Here is a 15,685-nt window from a genome sequence, read left to right on the forward strand (position 1 = left end):
AAATTAAAAAAATAATAAAATAAAATCTTTTAATGTAGTGATAGTTTAGTAGACCCAAATTCCTATGCCATGCAACTTTGCTGCTTCTTCCGTCAAGAATTGGGGTCTGTTTGTTGTGCTCAAAATTGCGAATCCGAGAAACCAAGGAGCCAACGCCGATGCAAGTACATGAGGATTTATTTACAAGCTCGAGCTTGGGTCCAAGTATACTCCACACAGCAGAGCAGAGACTTGGACCCCGAAGCGGGTTGCAGCATGGGCTGGTCTAGGGGATCTTCAGAAGGAGTGGAGGAATTTTTTCCATTCCAATATGGGGGAAAGGGTGGGGGAGTTTCTTAAGATCTGATATAGGATTCTCTGCCGAGGGCATTCTGAGCTTTATTGTCTTTCCGATATGGGATTCCCTGCCTAGGACAATCTGCAGTCTTTCCTGTAAAGTTCAGCTCTTATTCCCAGGGACCTAAGATGGCTGTACTTGTGCTAATGCTAAACTTGAGGTGGAATGGCCTTAATTTTTCTCAGCCTCCACGTGTTTCCCTATCCTTGAATCTGGGCTTGCCTTGTGACTTCCTGTGACTAACAGAACGTGGCAGAGGTGATGTCGTATGAGTTCTGGGGCATGGTCCTTCAGGGACCTTGCAGCTTCTGCCTTCATTCCTTTGGATCACTGCCCTGAGTCTATTATGTAAGGGAATTTACCAGCACACAGGGCTACATGGAGAACTGAGGAGTCCCAGCCTATGGCCAGATGTACAGTGAGGCCATCTGACTTTCCCACTCGACTGACCTGCCAGCTTAGTCCAGCCACATGATTTAGCCCAGGTGAAAAGAGCAGAGGAACTGGCCAAACCACAGGACAATACAGAAAAACTAAAGTTTTAAAAAGTTGTTTTGAGCCACTAAATTTCCAGGGTGGTTTGTAGGTATCACTGAATAACTAATATAGGTTTCCTGTTGCCCTTAGGATAAAGAGAATATCCCAAACTGCCCTATAAGGTCCTGTATGTTCTGAATTACCCACATCTCCCATTCTGCTTCTATGCTCTCCTTAGACCCTCTAGCTCTGGAGACTTTTGGTGAGTGTTCCCTTCTGCCACAAAACTTCCAAGTGCACTCTTCCCCTCACCGTCTTGTTTTCACCTTATTAACACCTGCTGATCCGTCACCACAGTGTGCAGCCTGGCCATGTCAGATGCCACTGTAGACTGGTAGCAAGCAGCACATGCTTGCTTCTGGACTTTGGACAATGTAAATGTGTTTGCTCGATGTTATTCGTCTCTCCCATCTGTAAACTCCACAAAGGTTGTTCTGAGTCTGATTTTGTTCACCACTGTGTCTCTGTGCCATACCACAGTAGGACTCAGTAAATAAATACTTGTTAAGTTAATGAACAAGATGGGTGATAAATACGTTAAATGAGGTGTGACTATAAAGGAAGGTTCTTACCAAGGCTCTACAAACAGCCTCTGAAGGTAATTTCTTAGAGGACTTTTTTTTTAATGAGCGAGGTTGGGAGGAGAAATATCTATTAAAAGAATATTCCTCCAAGGTAACCATTTAAAGGGAATACTATTTTGAATTTATGAATTTTTGTATGCTTGTTACAGAATAACTAATCATAGTTTAGTCACACATTTACCTCGTTTCCTCCACAGTCTTCCAAAACGAGTGGGAGATGTTAGGAGTGGATGGAAGTATCATTAGTTGATCCAGTTGGTTGCCAGCCAGCAAATGTCAGACTGCTGACTTTTCTCCTTTTGGAAATTGGTTTTAGGCTGCTCTCCCAGCTTCAGGATCAAGGAAGGGTGAGGACGGGTGGAAGGGAGATGGAAAGGTTGTATTTTAAGGAAGGCAGAGCGCATCCTCCCGTGTCTCGATCCTTAAAGCTTGTAACTTTCCACCCACTCTGTGTCCCAGGGAAATCAGAGTCCTTTAGGGAAGATTAAGGGGTGGTATCTTGATATAACCCCGCTGGAGTCTGCTTTTCTGCCACTCTCACAGCCCATCTTTCACTGGTCTCACGTTTTCCTTCCCCTCCCTCCCTCCCTCTGGATCATCTCAGCCACAGACCAGTTTTCAGCTTATGTCTCCTTCACCAAATCCCAAGGCTTCAACTTCAGAATGGCCCCTCCCACTCAGCCACACAAGACGACCATCCCAAGAGTTCCCTGGCGTCTGTGTGGGTATCTGGAAAAGGGAACTGAGAAGTATGGGCCAAAAAGTGTGACCCATATAACTAAACAAAACAAAGGCAGGTACCTGGGTGGCTCTGTGGTTGAGCATCTGCCTTTAGCTCAGGGGTGTGATCCCGGGGTCCTGGGATCAAGTCCTGCATCTGGCTCCTGGTAGGGAGCCTGCTTCTCCCTCTGCCTGTGTCTCTGCCTCCCTTTCTGTGTCTCTTATGAGTAAGTAGATAAAATCTTAAAAAAAAAAAAAAAAAAAAAGGCGGGGTGGGGGGGGTGGCTCAGCCAGTTGAGCATCTGCCTTTGGCTCAGGACATAATCCTGGGCCCAGGATCAAGTCCCACATCAGGCTCCCTGCAGGGAGCCTGCTTCTTCCTCTGTCTATGTCTCTGCCTCTCTCTGTGTCTCTCATGAATAAATAAATAAAATTAAAAAAAAAAAAAGGCAAAGTTGTCAGAGGGAAGAGCAACCAAACAATGGAGCCAGATCTCTGGCCTCTAAGGCCTGTGGCCCTTGGGGCCTGGGTCCTCCGTGAGGGCAGTGATGGGTAACACGGTGCCTTGGTCAGTGGAGAGAAAGCAAGTACTGGAGCTTTCTAATGGCAGGGAGCTAGCCGAGGTCCAGCTATCCAAGACCGAGGTGCTAACCTCCCAACCCCACAATTTCAGACACGTTATTGAGGATCAAGCTGAGATTTTTATTTACATATTTTTATTTTTATTTTTTATTCCCTGGGAAGTCTTACAGAAGAGGGGCCAGCATTATTGCTTTAAAAGATTATTGCCAGGAGGAAAACTGCAGTCCTCCACTGCTAGGTAGGAAATCCTGCTCCAGGCTGGCATTTTTATGCCAGCCCCAGGTCTCTGCCCTGCCCTCAAAGGCTGTCACCATGTCCTGCAAAGCACAGCCCAACTCTTTCCCCAAGGCCACCCCAAGAACCACTCTACCTGCCTCAGTGCTGTGTCACTGCATTTCCCCCCATGTCCCCTCTCGGCAAGAACAAAGTATTGACTGATACTAGTGCTACTTTCAAGCTCCCCTTCACCTTCTTCTACGGGGAGGCAGGGTCCCTCAAAACTGTCATTTACTTCCTGCCAGGACCAGCCTGGCTGCCTTTGTACAGAATAACGCTAGAGCCCCGGCTCCTTGGTCCCAGATGACGTCGCAACTCACTTCTTATTAGATTATCACCCCTTGATGACATCTCTAGGGCCACTTTTGAGGTAATGTGCATGTTTCCTGTATCTGCCCTGTTTTTTGTGGTTTGTTTTCTTTTTTTACCCCCACCCCCCCCCACCCCACCCCCCCCACCCCCCCGGGCCTCAGCGATTAGGGGAAGGGAGAAGGAAACGAGACCAAAGGGCAGAGAGGGGACAGCCCGGAAGCTCATGCCTGGGATTAGCAGGAAGGCCTGGAGGAGCGCAGCGGAGGAGGGGGTTGGGAGGCGGCGCACTACTTTTCCTCTCGAGCCCCACTGCGGGAGGATATGGCTTTGTTCATGCGCATCGCTACTGGAAGCCGGGACTCGTTAGGGGTGGAGCCTCCCTGGCCGCGGGGCAGAGGGGGGACGCGGCGGGAGGCGGGGTGGCCGCGGGAAAGCGCACTGGGCGAGTGAGGCGGCCCCGCTGCGGGTGCCTGCGCCCCCCGACGGACTATTTCTTGGTATGCGGTTTGTTCCCCAAGAGCCCATCTATCTCCATCACCGTCTGCGGCGTCAGCTGGCTCAGCACCTGGAGAAGAGAGCGGCACAGGCTGGCTCTCCTAAACAGGACGTGGGGTTCCAGGGCCCCGGAGCAGCGCAGCGGGGTCGGAGGTGGGGGTGGGGAAGTGGGGGACTGGAACAGAGTCTAGCCTTGTCGCCCCCGGGACCTCTCCTCCTTGGGACGTAGTGGTTGAAGGTCCCAAGGCCATGCCGGTTGGACAGCGAGGCCCTGACTGATGGGGAAGGGGACCGGGATGGGCTCTGCCTCTCAGTCCTTAGCTCACCTGCAGGGCCCCCAGGTGTTCTAGCAGCTGCTCTGCACTTGACACCCCCAGCAAGACCGAGCTGACACCCTCGCTGCGGAGACACCATGCTGCGGCCAGAGGAGAGAAGAAAGGGAATTGATGGGAACACCAAGCACCCACACTTTCAGAAGTGCCACTGAGGAAGTCCTCCCTAGGGTCAAATCGGACACCCAAGGGTATCCCCGCAGGAGATGAGGATCCCCGCAGGGTCCAGGGGCTGGCAGTGTCTCACCAATAGCAAGCTGCGCCACAGTGCAGCCCAGCTGGTGCGCAATGGGAAGAAGGTCTAGGACTTTGGCTTGTTGCTTCTTGCTGCCCTCACTCTGTACTTTGTCCTTGAGCCACTGGTAGCCCTGCAGGCCAAGGAGAATCAGCACTCCCCCCTGAGAGAGAGCTGCCCAGATAGCCCCTCCTGCCATCCTGAGCCCCCAAATCTCACCTTGATGGTGGCCCTGCAGGTATCTGGGACCTGCCCGTCATACTTGCTAGTGATGAGGCCGCAGGACAGAGGGGACCAGGTCACTGAGCCAACACCTAAGATGAATTGGATTGTGGAGATTGGGATCCAGGTGACCAATAGGCGAAAGGAAAGGTAGGGTATGGGGGCTACGAACCAATCTTGTGGTAGAGCTCTGGCAGCTGCATCTCCACCTTCTCTCTCTGAAACAGATGGTGCTCAGCTTGCTCACACACAGGAGGAATCAGATTGAACTGTCTGGCCATGGAGTAGGCCTCCTAGTTTGGGGGCGGGGAAGAGATGGGGGCGGGGGCTCAGAGCACTTTTCCCACTTTATTCCACACCCTTCCCTACCCCCACAGTAGAGTGGGTTTTGGAGTGAAAAGCAGAAACTGGTTGTGGGGCAGGGGGATGTGGGGCAGCACACTCACCATGATTTCCGCAGCTCCCCATCGGGATGTCCCCCAGTAGAGGGCCAGGCCCTGGTTAATGACATAGGTCATAGCTCGGACAATCTCTAGGCACATGGGAGAGAGAGAGCAAACCTGTCAGACACCCCTGGCATCCAGGGCACCAGGTCGGTAGACCTCTGCAGGCCATGCCAAGACCCCAGGCATCTTTGTGTAACCGGAGAGATGGGCATCTGCTCTTCACCTCCCTCCCTGTCCAAGACCTGGGGTCTTGAGCCTCCACCGTGGAGGCTGGGAGGCCTCCTGAGCAGGAGCTGGCTTCCTGCTGAATGTTTGAGGAACTGCCATTTTGAAGGACGGTCAGGGTTGAGGTGCTGCTTTTACCCTCCATTGGACTATTGGGGTCTGAACGGTTTGCGAAGACGATATCCACGTATCCCAGCTGGAGGCGGTCCAGGGATCCTTGCAAGCCTGGGGCAGGGGTGGGGGAGAAAGGTCAATACTTAAGATTCCCTTTGCTGAGAATTCAGACATTGCCCCCTTGCCACAGCCACATAACTCCCAGATTCCCTCTTCAAAGCCTCCAATGCAAAGGTTCAGAGGGTGTTCCCAACTCTTCTGGCTTCTGTACCTAGCCCCTAACTCTCACCCTCAATGATGTGCTTGCGGCTCAGGCCTCGCTCCGTTTCTGCCCTGCAGAAAAATGAAAAGATAGGGGACCAGGGCTGGCCTGGTGCCACGAGGAGCTGGGATTGCACGGGTCCTCACAGGCAGGACACACGCCTGGGGTGGCAGCTGTCCCCACACCTCTCCCATGTGCTTTCACACATTTTCTGTAGCTCTCCCCAAATAGAGTGTGGCAGCCACTTACTGTCCTCCCCAAAAAATCTTGGTGGTGATGACATAGCTTGACCTCCTGGAAAAAGAGACAAAAGGAAAAGCAAGAAAAGGAATTCGGGATGACTATTTCCCCAGTGACCCCTCCAACCACAGTCTCACCTCCATCCTTTGCTCTTGAGGATGTTGCCTAGCGTTCTTTCAGCCCTGGAAATAAGACAAGGAAGCACTGACCCTCCAAGGTATATCAGTTACTTCCCCTCCTCCCCACCTCTTCAACCCATTTCCTCTCTCTTAAAGCAGACCATCCACCAGGAACCCATTGGGCTGTCAGACCCATCCTGGACAAAATAAGGGGTTCCCAGAACTCGGGGTGAAGTCCTATAAACTTTTCATTCATTTGGTAAATTGTACCTCAACTACACACCAAGCTCTCTTCCGGGTGTCAAAGGGTTAGAATATGAGGGCATAGGGACAGATGAATGTAGGGGGGAGGACACTGCATTGTCTAGTCTGGTTCCAACCATCCACCTTGCCCTTCCCCTTCTCTTGAGTCTCTGCAAAATCCCACACATCCTCCAAAGCTTAGCTTGGATTCTTCCTCTTTTTATTGAAAATGTTCTCTGATTGTCACAGTCTGTGCTCAGCCCTTCTCATCACCTTGCATAGCTGCTATGGGCTCAAATTTTTTGGCACTTAGGAGCTAACATGTGACAGGTCTCAGGTTGTTATGGTGGATAGTCACTGAAGGTTTCCTATTACTTAACCTATCTCCCTGTGTTTTCAGTTTGTTTAACCACTTCAACTATGAGCTTGGGGTGTGTGTGTGTGGGCGGCGTGTTGTCATCCCACAAGCAGTGCCTGCTCTGTGCTCCGCTCTGTGTAGGTACTTAGGTGACATGGGGAAGAGCAAGACAAGTTCTGTGGAAGGAGGACCCTCCCAGTTGAGCAGCAAACATGGCTACATTAGCCAATCAACATTAGCCATCATTGGCAGATGGTGTGTCAGAGGGCAGTGTAAAATGCTTTAGGAGCTGAGGTGGGTGATGACCAATTTGGGGAGCTGGGCAAAGGCTTCTTGGAGGAGCTGACATTGGGCCAAGTGTTGAAGATGAGCAGAAGAGTTTGCCAGATGGAGAAGCAGCAGGGAAAGGTCATCCTAGGTTTTGGCTGGGTTTGGGAGTACCCAGTGTGAAGCCGTAGGTATGCAAAGTTTGAAAATTCAGCTTTGGAATCTTTACATTGTGGCACATCACTGATGCCCAGGATATATTTGTTGGCTTTATTTTATTTTGACTGCACAGAATGCTCTTTGTCCTCTAAACTGAAGAGGGACCAATGTTGGGTTTACAATTCCTAGAGTGCCTTGGGGGCCTATCAGCTGAAGGGTCAGAACTTGGTGTTCCCAGAGTTCCCAGGGTTCTCTAGAGGGAAAATAAGAAGCTTTCCAAATGTGACTTGGCTCTTTCACCCTGGTCCTTACTTCCCCGCTGCATACACTTCAGCCGTGTCAAACAGGTTTACACCATGCTCATAGGCCACCGTCAGCACGTCCTCTGCTGTCTAGGGAGGTGACAGAAATAGATGAAGATCAGCCACTGACCCTCAGGGATCTCCCTCTGCACTCCAGCCCCACTGCACTTTGGCCTTGACCTCTACATTATCCCTTTCCCCCACCCACCAGCCTCAGGCCCCCCATTCTCTGTGCCTTGTGCAAACGTGTCTCCAAATCCACTTCCCTCTTCTCTGGTTCCCTCATACCCCCTCACCCTGCTTCTAGGTCCCATCACTTATACCTCATCTGAGATTTGAGAACCAAATGTGACCCAGGTGCCTGCAAGGGAGAAAGAAACCAGGCATGTGACCATGGGGGGGGGGGGGACACAAGCCACACAAGCCCCCAATTCCTCTGCTTTCTAACTTACCTAGGCCAAGACAGGATACTCGAAGACCAGACTTTCCTAGGTTCCTGCAGGATACAGAAGCAGCAGGAAACGGTGGAGCCTCCATTAAGGACAGAGATTATCAGCCCCCAGCTCCACTCCTTCCAGAATCAGAAGCCCTCTGGTATCTCAGTCCAAAGGAACTAGACCCCGTGGGCCTCCCAAGTTGGTCATTGCTATGCCCATAGTGCAAATGAATGAGTAAATGACTCTGGAGCCCATGTCCAGCGCTTCTGTTCCCTCCTATCACATTGATGGTGTGCTACCTGGCTCAGGTTTCTTTTGGTGGGGTCTCGTCTGTGTTTGAGTCACCTCTGGGGTGTGTGGAGTTTGGGGTTGGGAAAGGCCAGTTCTCCCTCTTCCTCTGTCTACTCCCTCCACTCCTGCGGGCTTGTGGAGTCTGTCTCTGACCCAGAGAGCCTCCTCCCTCTTCCCCAGGCTTCCTCACCGAGGGAGTTGGCTCAGTTTCTCAATCAGAGCCAACACATGAAGGAGATCTAATTTCTCAAGGGGCAGAGTCAGGTCAGATCAGTGACCTCTGCTCACTCCCAAGCAGGAGCCCCTCCCTCCCTCCCTTATGCAAGTCCGAGAGCCCAGTGGTTCTAAGAAAGTCGATTACAGTTCAGTCCACCTTCTCCGCCAGGCCTCTGTCCCTCAGCATGGGGTTGAGAGATGGAGTCTAATGTTCCAAGAGCCCCCTTCCCCTCCCGACCAAGAAAGGTCCCAGGAGACCTGGCCCTTGGGGCAGGTGAGGGCAGTATCTGGGTCAGGTATCCCAAGCAGGCCAGAGTGAGAAGCTGTTTCCTCCCTGCCTCTTCCCAGGACACCGACCCAAGGACACTCCATCCCAGAAGGGGCCCAGCCTGGAGATCTGTGCATCCCTGGCCCTCCTGGGGATAAGGAGGTAAGCTCAGGAGCATCCCCCGGCTCTCTGACAGAACCAGTCAACCTTGGTAAAGTTGATTTTCTCCTAGTCAGGGGTATCCACCGAGACAAAGAGAGGGAATAAGTAAGGGAGTCCCCCGGTGATGGGAAGAAGAGATAGAATGAGCTGGGACGCAGATGGAGGGGGTCCTGGCGGCATCCCAGGAAGCCTCAGGGGTCAGGAAAGGGGAGCAGCTGGGGTGGGTTGCTCGGCCACCCCCATACCTGTATTTCATGCCAGTGCCTCGGCCGGTGCTCTCTCGGAGGGCCCCAGCGGGCGCTGGGGGTCGGGGGACCAGTGCGGCCCGGGCCTTGGGGCCCGACCCTCCTCCCCCCGGAGGATTCCCATGCCCCCCGCCGACCGGCCCGCCATTACCGCCCCCGGGGCCCGGCCGGGGTCCACACAGACGGTCCTCACTGCTCCGGCTGCGAAGGTTCTGCTCGGTACACGCGATAGACACCTGCATGTCAGCTGGCCAGGGCGAGGGAGGGGGCTCTAAGGGGGCGGGAGGAGCTGGGAACGAGGAAACCCCGGTGCGGACGGCGGGGGGTGTAGTGGCGCAAGCCCCGGGAGAGCGGGAGGGCTGAGCGGGATGCGGCGGGAGCCGCGGGGCAGGATCGGGCCCGCGGGGGCGGGCTGCTGGAGGTCGCGGGGTTGCGGCGGGAGGGGAGGAACGCGGGGGGCGGCACGAGTGCAGATATTCGGATACGGGGTCCCTGGCGCGGGGAGGAGGACGGGAAAATAAGTGAAGGTGAAGGTCGAGGGCGGTCCTCGGAGGATAGGGACCCGGGGACGAGGGGCGGTGGTGGAAGAGAGGTGCCACTTCTGTCCAGACCGCAGCGGGACCGCTAGGCTCCCAGCAGCGGCGGCAGCCGGCCCAGATCATCAACATGTAGGCACCGCCCCCTCATCTGCTAAACCCACCTCTCAGCCAAGCCTCCCGCTTATCTGCATAAGCCCCGCCTTCGAAGGCTCTGCAGCTTGAATATTCTGTGCGCTAGGAGAAGCCTAGAGGGCAGAATCCCACCCCCCTGGGACCCGCAGCAGGTCGGCCTTCCTCCAGCACGGTGGTTTTCAGTCCCGGGCGATTTTGTCCCCTAGGGGTCATGTGGCAGGGTCTGGCGACATTTTTGATTGTCAGGACTGGGACTGGGGGGCAAGGATGTGCTATCAGCAGCCAGGACAAAACGCAGGACAGCCCCTCTCCCCCAAAATGTCAATGCAGAGGGTCCCTACTTACTGTTTGATTTACAATTTTGTTGTTGTTGTTTTGGATGGTGCAAAAGCAATAGGCATTCAGTAGAAACCTTTGCATTTTGATCTTTCCTGGCCTAGCAATATACTGTATACCTCCTGACGCTGGGCAGTGGCAGGGAGTCTCAGCCCCCAGTCAGCCACGGGATGCTGAGTGTAAACCACTGATACAGTTACAGCCATACTGTGTGTGGTTTTTTGTTTTTTACTTTCAGTACAGTATTAAGTCACATGATCTATTTAACACTTTATTATAAAAATAGGCTTTGTGTTAGATGATTCTGGCCAATTGTAGATTAATATAACTAGTATTCTGAGCACATTTAAGGCTAAGCTATGGTGCTCATATACTAGCACACATACTAAAAGGCTAAGCTATGATGTTTGGTATGGCAGGTGCATTAAATGCATTTTCGACTTATATTTTCAATTAATGATGGGTTTATCTGGACGTACCCCACTGTGAGTTGAGTAAGATCTGTCACTGTTGAGAAACCCATGGACAAAGCCTCTTTACAGGCTCAGGGGATGTGGCCACCCTTGTTCATGCCTTCGTGAGTGGGACAGGACCCCGACCGACCACTCAAAGTGACACACTTAGGCTGCAGAGGGTGACAAAGTTTATTCTGTACTTTTGCAGCACCAGGTAGGGGATAAAACTGGAGAGGGCCTGGTGTGGAGGTGTAGGGACTCCTGTACACTTCCTTCCTCTGATGGGGAGGGCACCTGAGTGGGCTGTAGGCCATTGCCCCAGGAGGGCTGCTGGGGAGCTGGAGGGGGTGGAGGGGCATGCAGTGGGGGCCCTCACATGAAACAGGTTAGGAATGGCCCCAGGTAGACAGGGATTCTCCTGAGGGGTGAGGTAGGATGCTTCCTTCAGCCAGCCCGGGCAGAGAAGAAAGGCAGAGAGCGGACATAGGAGTCCAGCCGGGAGCGGAAGAGCTCACTTTGCACAGTTTGGCCCAGCGGGCACAGAGGATTCTTCACCACCAGCTCCACATACAGCTACGGAGAAGAAGGGTGTTAGAACCAGGCTTTGGACACTTGTTTTCAACCCCAAACCTAGCGTAACCTCAGGGGTGTGCAAATACACAAGGATCACGGGCTGGGAGGCAAGCTCTCCCTAAGGAGAAAGTGGTGGTGTTTCAAGACCTCAAGAGTCCCGAGGAGAACTCTTGGCTTCAACAGAGCTACGATAAGATTAAGGCTGGGAAGCTCAAGGAGTCTTGAGGCTCTAAGTGGCCACAGCTGTTAGGGGAAGGAAGGGTCCCAGGGGCTGGCACTGACCGCGCTGTAGATATGATGCAGCACATCTCGGATGGGTCCGACACCCAAGTCAGTATTCATGACCACCTTGATCCCAGTGGGCGTCTCGTAGTAATGGAGTTTGTAACGGCTAGTTTGGAAGGCCAGGAAGCCGTCCTTCCTGCAGAGATGAGGACATTAAGGAACAGGAGCATAATCTCTTCCAAAGAGATACTTCTGATCCTGTCTAGGACAACTCCCTAAACATATCATTCCTAGGAGCTTGATTTAGTAAAGACACCTCCCATCTTCACCCCTCAATTTGTCCCCTGCACCCAACCTCTCTATCGTCAGATCTTCCCCATCACAGCTCCAGGGCTCTCGCTCCAGACTCAGCCTCTCTTTTCTTGTCTCCTTTCCCTCTCTTGGGTGCCAATGTCTCTTCCACTCCAGTCTCCCCCAACCCCCAAATTCCCAAGGCTAGCCCTCCTTCCCTCAACATCCCCTCTGACTCCGCGTACATGTCTAGCGGGGACATCTTGCTGACAAAGGAGCGGATAGAGAAGAGCATCCCGTACATCAGCTTGTACTCCTAGAGGGAAAGGGGCAGAGTTAGCTCGGGTTGTCGAAGGGGACGGGATGGAGCTGGAAACCAGACGGGGTTTGGAGAGGAAGGGCTGGGCTGGGGCTATATGCATTTGGAGATGCGAGGTCACCCGGATTGCGCGGGGCCCTCCCGTCACCTCCTCTTTGGGGATCCCCGCTTGCTTCTTGCGGTGCCACTCGCTGTAATGAAGACACACTCCATTCCGGTCAAACAGGTACAGGTTGTGAACGGTCATCTGCAGGGCAGAGGGTGTAAGCCTCGATGCGAGACCCCCACACTCCGGGGGCTCCAGAGCCGGATCCCTGACTCCCCCAAGCAGGCGGGAACCCTTCCCCCGGATTCACCGGAACTGCTCGTGAGGCCCGTCACCAGATACTTCCGGTTTCCGCAGAGCCCCGCCCCGTCGGCTCCTCAAACTGCCGCGGTGGGGCAATAGTTCCGCCCGTGCCTCCCTCAGCCAATCCGTGGCGCCGCGCATGCGCGTCTAGGACTCCCGGGCTGCAGAAGCTGTCTGGGCGCCGACCAGGGAGAGCGCTGGGATGGTGACGTCATCGAGGCGGGCGAGGCGGGGCTGCGGACGGTGGGCGGGAGGCTGCCAACGGTTTTGAGTGTAGGGAAGGCGGTGAGGGTGGGTGTGGAGGGGTCCTTGGTCCGGGCTCAGGGGAGGCGGAAGATCCCTGGTCCACACCTTGGCAGACTGGGGGGCGCTGAGGTCCGGCGGTGTGGCGTGGAGTGGCCGGGCGTAGTCGGGGTAGAGGATCTCAGCCTGGGCTAGGGGGCGGCGAACTTTTTCAGAGAGGTCTGAGGAGGCGACCGGGTGTTCACAGTTTCTCTTGGGATAGCACGGAGGGAGGGGTTCTGGGGAGCCCCCAATGGCTTTCTTGCCAGGAGCGGTCAGAGGGGACATACAGAGGGGTTGACCGTGGCTGGAACAGGTGCATGGCGAGGCGAGGGGCATGAGGAGGTGGGGAGCGTGAGGGTCCTGCCTCTCCGAGACCGGGACCAGGTGAGGGTCCAGTAAGACTGCTGGAGGGCAATCAGGCCCCTGTTGGATTTAGGTCCGTTTCACTTTGCACGTTCTGGGTGTGAGAATTTAAGAACCTGCAGCGCTCCAAGGAACTGCAGTAGTGCTGTCACCCCTCGGTCTTCTCTCCCCAAGCCCCTACTTGCTTCACCCTCCTTTTCCACCGGTCCCAGGCCCTGTGGAAGGAAATGCTTTTGCCCTCTCCCATGGCCTCTGGAACTGCTGGAAACCTTTCCTCTAACCAGAAAGCTTCCCTACCGTTACTCACCAAGGATTCTTGGCTTGGAGCCTTTCTCCTTTCTCCCAAATCTTTCCCCGTGCACTTCCCCGCCTGGGGTCTCCTGAAGCAGGACCAGGTGTTCCTAGCTCTGCTGTCTGCAGTTGTCTCCTGCTTGTACTCATGGCAACGTCAGCTACCAGACCCGGTTCACCTCTCCGGGCTGAGGATCTTCTGAGTGATCCATCCGACGTCCCTGGGCTGAACCAAGTATCCTCTGAGGTGACCTCCCAGCTCTATGCCTCCTTGCACCTCAGTCGTCAGGCGGAGGCGACAGCCCGAGCCCAGCTGTATCTCCCCACCGCCTCCCCACCTCCTCATGAAATGTTAGATGGCTTGGCCCAAGAGCTGAGTCACAGCTTGTCGGTTGGATTGGAGAACAATTTGAAGAAACAGGTGAGAGAGGTGTGTCTTGGGGACTTCTAGGATCTTGGAATTGGAGGTGATAAAAAATTTGCTGAGATTTGAACTCCTATTGTTGGATTTCAATTCCTTTTAACTACGGAGTGTTCTTTGTGCTTGTTCCTGGGAACAAAATGTTTATGAGGGAGGAAGTGTCCTGGGATGCCATAATCTGGAAAATGGTGAAATTTGTAGGGTTTTTTGGTCAGAGACACCTGCACCGTGGGACAGATTGCTGTGCTTTGATTGGGACTTGGGCACCAAGTGAGGATAAGGTTTCTTCAGCTCAAGGGGGGGAACTAGGTCCTTAGGGGTAGCAAAATATGCTAAAATCCTTCCAGCTCAAAGCTAGTTTGATTATGTGATTTTCAGTTTGGTATTGTCAATCATTAAAATACGGTCTAATTGATGTCACGTGTTAGAGATTGGTTATTAGCGTTGGGTAGAAAAAGTGTCGTAAGCAATTTGAAGACTGCATAGGTCTTCCAGAGTTTGAAACACCGATAGCCATGGACTGTACAGTTTTCAGACAGGATACTTACTCTCTAGTCTGCAAGAATCTTCATCAGGCTTGTCTTATTGTACCCTGTTAATTTACTTACACTATTTGTGTGGCTTCTTTTTTTTTTTTTAAGATTTTATTTATTTATTCATGAGAGACACACACAGAGAGAGAGGCAGAGGCAGAGGGAGAAGCAGTCTCCCTCAGGAAGCCCAATGCAGGACTCGATCCCAGGTCTCCAGGATCACGCCCTGGGCTGAAGGCTCAACCATTGAGCCACCCAGGCATCCCTTGTCTGGCTTCTGTAGACGTTTGAGTTTCAACCCTTGCTGAGCCAGTTCTGGCTTTCTGGGCTTTCCCAGGTGCTGGAGTAAAAACTCTTGTATTTTAGAGGGTACCAGATGTCATGTACGCTGGCAGTTGGTAGAACATAGATCATTCAGGTTGCATCCGATTTTCATGTTGCTTTTTCCTAGGATGGTTCCAGGCATATCTTTGAGATGGAAAGTGTTCGAGGTCAACTCCAGAGCATGCTCCAAACCTCACGTGTTACAGCCTATCGTGAGTTAACGCATTCTCTGTAAAGAAGAACCCAGATTTAAGGGGTGGGAGAAGGTGGAGAAAGAAAGACATTGGAGACAAGAGAGTTTAGGAGGAAAGGCTCCAGGAAGAGGGACTGGAGGAGCGGGTGAAGGAGAAAGGAAGGCCCTCTCCTCCCTTCACCTTCAAGTGGTCCCTCTTCTTATCCTTACCTGACCCTGGCTGTGGGGTCCCTGTGGCTGCATGCAGGGGATCCCATCACTCCAGGTCCTGGCTCAGAAAGGCGAGAAGAGGACTCCTTTGACAGTGACAGCACAGCCACCTTGCTTAAGTGAGTTCCCTTTAGGGTTCTGCTAACTTGCTTGCTTGCTTTCTTGGAAAGCCAATTGTTCTCTTCCTTAGTTCTCTCTTTACTGCTCTTCTACCTCTTAGGGACCTAAGGTGCTTGTGCTTTAGTTTTCATTTTCATCCTTTCTTTTCCATCTTCTGCCTCCTTTACTCCTTCAGGAACATGGGCATCTGATGCCTACTACCTGGCTTCCTCCCAACCTCTAGTCCATCTTTCCCCAGAAGAGTTAGCTTGTTTCTGCTAAGACTTTCACTGCGGGGATTGTGGTATACAGGAAGGAGCACTCTAGAGTGAATCACAGAACCTGAGTGCTGTCTAGCTCTAAGACTGGGCAAGTCTCTTGCTCTGAGTTTCCATTTCCTCATTGGTAAAATGTCACAGTTGGACTAGGGGCTCTCGAAAGCTTTCCCCACCCTGATATTCTCTGCCTGATTTGCTCAGCACTCGGCCCCTGCAAGACTTATCTCCATCTAGCTCAGCTCAAGCCCTGGAGGAGTTGTTTCCCCGCTACACCAGTCTTCGGCCAGGGCCCCCACTCAATCCTCCGGATCTCCAGGGCCTGAGAGATGCACTGGATTCCGAGCATACCCGTCGCAAGGTGAGTTACCAAAGCTTCCTTTTGAAAGTAGCAAAGATTAGAAATAGGCTGGGTGCTGGAAAGGGCTGAAGGTTGAGGGCCTGCAAGCTGAGACTTTGCTCAGATGGCTCTTCAGGGTGGTCGAC

The 15,685-nt window shown here is 53.1% G+C and overlaps 2 protein-coding genes across 28 annotated transcripts in view; one reads left to right on the forward strand and one right to left on the reverse strand.

Moving 5' to 3' along the window:
- Positions 1-3,274: 3,274 nt before the first annotated feature.
- CNTROB (centrobin, centriole duplication and spindle assembly protein) overlaps positions 3,275-15,685 on the forward strand; it is a 34,305-nt gene continuing 21,894 nt past the window's right edge. For 3 of the 27 annotated variants that reach the window (XR_003128313.3, XM_049110182.1, XM_025428467.3), the window contains exons 1-6: positions 4,667-4,782; positions 7,824-7,961; positions 8,660-8,741; positions 14,550-14,634; positions 14,863-14,944; positions 15,404-15,560. Coding sequence is in view for 24 of the 27 variants with exons in the window: in XM_049110182.1 (XP_048966139.1) it covers positions 4,682-4,782; positions 7,824-7,961; positions 8,660-8,741; positions 14,550-14,634; positions 14,863-14,944; positions 15,404-15,560 (645 nt within the window). In the remaining 3 variants the exon portion in view is untranslated. Of the gene's footprint in view, positions 3,407-4,663; positions 4,783-7,823; positions 7,962-8,659; positions 8,742-12,349; positions 13,575-14,549; positions 14,639-14,862; positions 14,945-15,403; positions 15,561-15,685 lie in introns of those variants that run through there. The other 24 variants (XR_003128314.3, XM_035716340.2, XM_025428466.2 and 21 more) reach the window with 17 other exon arrangements.
- On the reverse strand, positions 10,620-12,336 carry TRAPPC1 (trafficking protein particle complex subunit 1). The gene is made up of 5 exons (XM_025428481.3): positions 12,213-12,336; positions 12,005-12,103; positions 11,783-11,853; positions 11,304-11,442; positions 10,620-11,021 (listed from the first exon to the last, which is right to left on the reverse strand). Exons 2-5 carry the CDS (start codon positions 12,101-12,103, stop codon positions 10,893-10,895), a joined length of 438 nt encoding a protein of 145 aa, XP_025284266.1. The 5' UTR covers positions 12,213-12,336; the 3' UTR covers positions 10,620-10,892.

The sequence above is a fragment of the Canis lupus genome, chromosome 5 (genome assembly GCF_003254725.2).
Source record: "Canis lupus dingo isolate Sandy chromosome 5, ASM325472v2, whole genome shotgun sequence".
Lineage (NCBI taxonomy): Eukaryota > Metazoa > Chordata > Mammalia > Carnivora > Canidae > Canis > Canis lupus.

What these genes read in the sequence shown, in the direction of transcription:
- TRAPPC1 (XM_025428481.3), bottom strand. Translation starts at nt 12,103, where the DNA reads ATGACCGTTCACAACCTGTACCTGTTTGACCGGAATGGAGTGTGTCTT. An exon ending in CGGGGATCCCCAAAGAGGAG is followed by an intron (nt 11,854 to 12,004) that starts GTGACGGGAGGG and finishes CTTTCCCTCTAG; the next exon opens with GAGTACAAGCTGATGTACGG. An exon ending in AAGATGTCCCCGCTAGACAT is followed by an intron (nt 11,443 to 11,782) that starts GTACGCGGAGTC and finishes TCATCTCTGCAG; the next exon opens with GAAGGACGGCTTCCTGGCCT.